Source organism: Chaetura pelagica, unplaced genomic scaffold (genome assembly GCF_000747805.2).
Source record: "Chaetura pelagica isolate M959 unplaced genomic scaffold, ChaPel_1.0 scaffold963, whole genome shotgun sequence".
In the NCBI taxonomy this organism is placed as follows: domain Eukaryota; kingdom Metazoa; phylum Chordata; class Aves; order Apodiformes; family Apodidae; genus Chaetura; species Chaetura pelagica.
In genome coordinates, this window is record NW_009952705.1 from 261,570 (window position 1) to 265,226 (window position 3,657).

General features: G+C 53.8%; 2 protein-coding genes across 2 annotated transcripts in view; both read right to left on the minus strand.

Moving 5' to 3' along the window:
• RPL27 (ribosomal protein L27) overlaps positions 1 to 430 on the minus strand; it is a 3,216-nt gene extending 2,786 nt beyond the window's left edge. The window contains exon 1 of the mRNA XM_009994175.1: positions 425 to 430. Within this exon, the coding sequence (XP_009992477.1) occupies positions 425 to 430 (6 nt within the window). The remainder of the gene's footprint in view (positions 1 to 424) is intronic.
• A 218-nt stretch (positions 431 to 648) lies between these two features.
• Positions 649 to 3,657, minus strand: part of RUNDC1 (RUN domain containing 1) — a 4,060-nt gene continuing 1,051 nt past the window's right edge. Inside the window, exons 2-5 of the mRNA XM_009994177.1 lie at positions 3,142 to 3,300; positions 2,676 to 2,874; positions 2,309 to 2,416; positions 649 to 1,561 (exon numbers count right to left, since the gene is read on the minus strand). Of these exons, the coding sequence (XP_009992479.1) occupies positions 696 to 1,561; positions 2,309 to 2,416; positions 2,676 to 2,874; positions 3,142 to 3,300 (1,332 nt within the window). The 3' untranslated portion in view covers positions 649 to 695. The remainder of the gene's footprint in view (positions 1,562 to 2,308; positions 2,417 to 2,675; positions 2,875 to 3,141; positions 3,301 to 3,657) is intronic.

A 3,657-nucleotide genomic window follows, 5' to 3' on the forward strand; every position in this document is an offset into this window, starting at 1 on the left:
GCAGCCAACACGCCCCGGGCCCCGCCTCCCCCCGCCCGCCCCGGCGGCAGCGATTTAATGCGTCCCTGCAGAACACCGGGCGGGGCGGCCGCTGCGCAGGGGAGTCGAAATAGGAGCTCTGGGACCGCCGGACAAAGCGGCCGGCCCCTCAGCCGGGGGGACCGCCTGCAGATTGCCGAGAGGCTGGGGGAGCACAGCCCCCACCGGCAGCCCGGATCTGCCCCTTTCCCTCACACACTCACACTGCGGGGAGCACATCCCTGAGCCCCGGTCAGCTCTGCTCCCGTGGAGCAGCATCTCCTGGGGGTGTCATTAAACCACGAGCTCTGACAACCACACAGACACGGCACAAGCTGTGCATTCCCAGGGGCCACCCCCCGCTCTGTGGCCAGGACCCTGCCCCACACTTCACACAGATGCTCACTGACATCTGCCCCCAGCAAAGCTGTCCTGCTCTTCAGAGCAGCGTTACGGGGCAGGGTGAGGAGCTGTGCAGCACCCAACCCCCAGTAGCTCTGCAGGGGCAGCCTTGTAAAACACATTTCCAGAAACCAGACACCCTAAGACTTCCCCAAACGCAAATACCAACATCAAAGAGCCAAACTTGGTCCTAAAAAAAAAAAATAATAATCGAGGCTTCCTGAGCCAAACAGCTGCCTACGTGTTGAAAATGGGTGATCTACAATAAAAACACATCAAAAAGCATCTTTGATATTTTTCAGCTGCCGGACAGCCAGGTCCACTGGGAGGTTGAATTTTAAGTTGCTCAGACGACTGAGGATGTTGAGCGCGCTCTCGAAGCCTGTGTTTGCCATGTAGCTCCAAGGCTGGTAGTGGGACTGCACCAGAGCTCCGGATTTGCAGATGAGGTTCACCCAGGAGACCAGGCGCTGCTCGTTCAGGGCCATACACACCAGGGCCTTCAGCTCTGAGTCTGCACTGCGCTTGAAGGGGTCGTGCTCTGTCAGGACAGTGTGGATGGCTGTCAGCAGGCTCTGCTTGGGGGTGACGGTCACTCCTCCAGTCACAGGCAAGGCAAAGGACTGGGAGAGCTTGCGAGCTGGGGACTCCACGAAGGCTTGCCCGTTCTTAGAGTTGTAATACTTCACAAAGAGCTCCCAGGGATGCATGGTCTTTGGGGAGGAGGTGAAGGCAGGAATCAAGCAGGCGATGGGGGCCAGCACCAGGCTCATTCCCGGAGAAGAGGCGTAGAGCCCATGGGCCATCAGGTCTCGCAAAGCAATGGCCAGCTCCTTCCGCACAGCCAGAGTCAGCTCATCCCTGCCTCCCAAGGGAACATCCTGCAGGTCAGAGGAGCTGATGACATGGTCTTCCTGCTGGTGTTTCATTGCCAGCTGCCTCACCCGCTCTACAGACAACTCCAGTCTCTTGAGTAAGGGGGAATAGTCCTGGTCAGCTTGGTCCTTCTGCCAGAGGCTGCGGGGAATCTGGCCGGTCGCGCAGCCGAATTGGCTGACAGCAAAGATCTGCAGCACCGCCAGCATGCGGCGCATCAGCTGCAGGCCTGTTTCCCGCATCTTCCTGGCATCTTCTGGGCTCACTGCTCAGGTCAGAAAAGAGAGAAAAAAAAAAAAAGGACTCTCATTAAGGAACCAACAGGTCTCCTCTTTCCTGCACACAAAGGGAGCACAAATTTCTGCTCCTCCTTTGCCACAGAACCATCTCCTCCTTGGGAGTTTTTGTCACTAGGACTGATGCTACTTTTCCTAGTTTCAAAGCACTGAAGCCAACCACAAAAGCAAACGTTTGCATGGCCTGTTGTCCACAATCAGGTCATCTTACAGAAAATAAATACTACAATAGCTTTCCTTGTGGGAATATATATAGAAATGAAAGATCATTCTTTAGACACAATATTAGCATTACATAATTAGAAGACACTGAAAACTGCTGAAGGAGATGACAAAGAACACTGGCTCATCCAGCTCATGGTACCTGCTCACAGAGCTAAGAGTTCAAAGTGCAATAATCTGAGTGCAGACCAACAGCACATACAAGACAAGGCTGCTCAGTCTATCCATACATTGCACTAAGCATCTTCTGTTTCCCAGCTCTGCCAAGGACCAATCCCACCCTCTGTGCCACACTTTAGGGTTCTGTGGCTAATGGTCCCAAGGAGGAAGGGTAAAGGAACTGGACCCAGGCCTTCTGTTAGTAGGAGCAGGAAAGAAGAGAAATCAACTGCCAGAAGAGCAGAGCAGAGCAGCCCAGCATGGCTGGACACTTGCAGAACCCCAAGTGAGTGACAGCAGGAGCAGTGCCAGTGGATCTGAGCCCCAGTGCCCACCTCTGCTTCCAGGAGGCCGTGGCTGTGGTTTGTGGGAGCCACCACTGTCTTTTCTGCCTGCGCATTCACAGTGCCCATCTTCTGCCTTACTAGAGCTTCCAACTTCATCTAGAACAAAAATTTCACACAGTTAATTCACTTGGGAATTTAAGCTGCACATCCCCAGTACTAAGGTCAATATTCCTTAGGCCTCTCTGCTCCTTTTTTGTCAGTCTCCTGTTCTCCCCACTGTCAGTTCAGAGATCTGTACTTCCCTGTGACCCAGAAACCCTTCCTGCATGCTCTGACATCTGTGACCTCCCTCCTCATAACTTTGTCAGGGAATAACGCAGCAATTCAATCTGCTCATCAACATTTCAGCACTGACCCTGAATAAAGTTGATGAACATTTCGAGGTCCCTGATCTGTGTCTTCAGTTGCTCCACCAGCTGCTCCTTCACCCTGGCTGGATTAACAATCTGTGCTATGGCAGCATCCACACGCTGTCGCAGCTCCTCCGGAGAGAGCGTTGCAACATCTTCACTCAAGTCCATGTCCAGCTTCTTTATCAACTCATTTATAATCATCTGCAAAACATGAGTTGGCAGCATGATGTCACCATGTGGCACTGCTGCCCATGAGCTTCAAAATACTCCTTTACCCATTCATTTCCTTGGAAACAGGCCACTTGCAGCACACAGAAAACTGCAAGAGAAGACACTGGACAGGTTTACACATACTGATACTCTATTGCAGCTGCTGGCAGGAAATAACGACTGACCAACACCTACAGTCTATTAGAGGCTCACAAATGCTAAGAAAAGACACAAGCAGATGGACTCTGCGAGCCTTACCCGTTGTCTCTCCATAACCACGGACTGTGGCAGAGAATCATAGCTGCCCTCCTGGTAAGCAAAAGTCTCCAGGTCATCCAGCTGAGTCTTGAGCTGCAGGATCAGCTCTCTCTGCTTCTCCTTCTGGATCTCAACTTGGTCCTGCTTCTCTTGCTCACTCTGAAAAAAAAACCACAAGTAAATAAAATGGAAGATTACTGACACAGGCAAGTGCCAGAGAACAGGGCTGCGGGATGAGCGTTTCCTTCAGCTCCTACACCCAGCCCTGTGTCACAGGGCAGGACCCAGGAAGCAGCCAAACACTGTGTGTGTCAAAGGTCCTCCGAGTCACCGCTGAGGCTGCAGTGGAGCAGGGACACGCACAGCAGGGCCCCAGCGTGTCCCCGCCAACTGGCTCCAAGTCACCCAGGACCCGCACCGCCCGTGACCGAGCTCGGTGCACCGACCGCCGCCCGGTCCCTCCCGGAGCCGGCGCAGCCCCAGCGGAGCCTCCGGGCTGCAGTGCTGGGTGGCTGC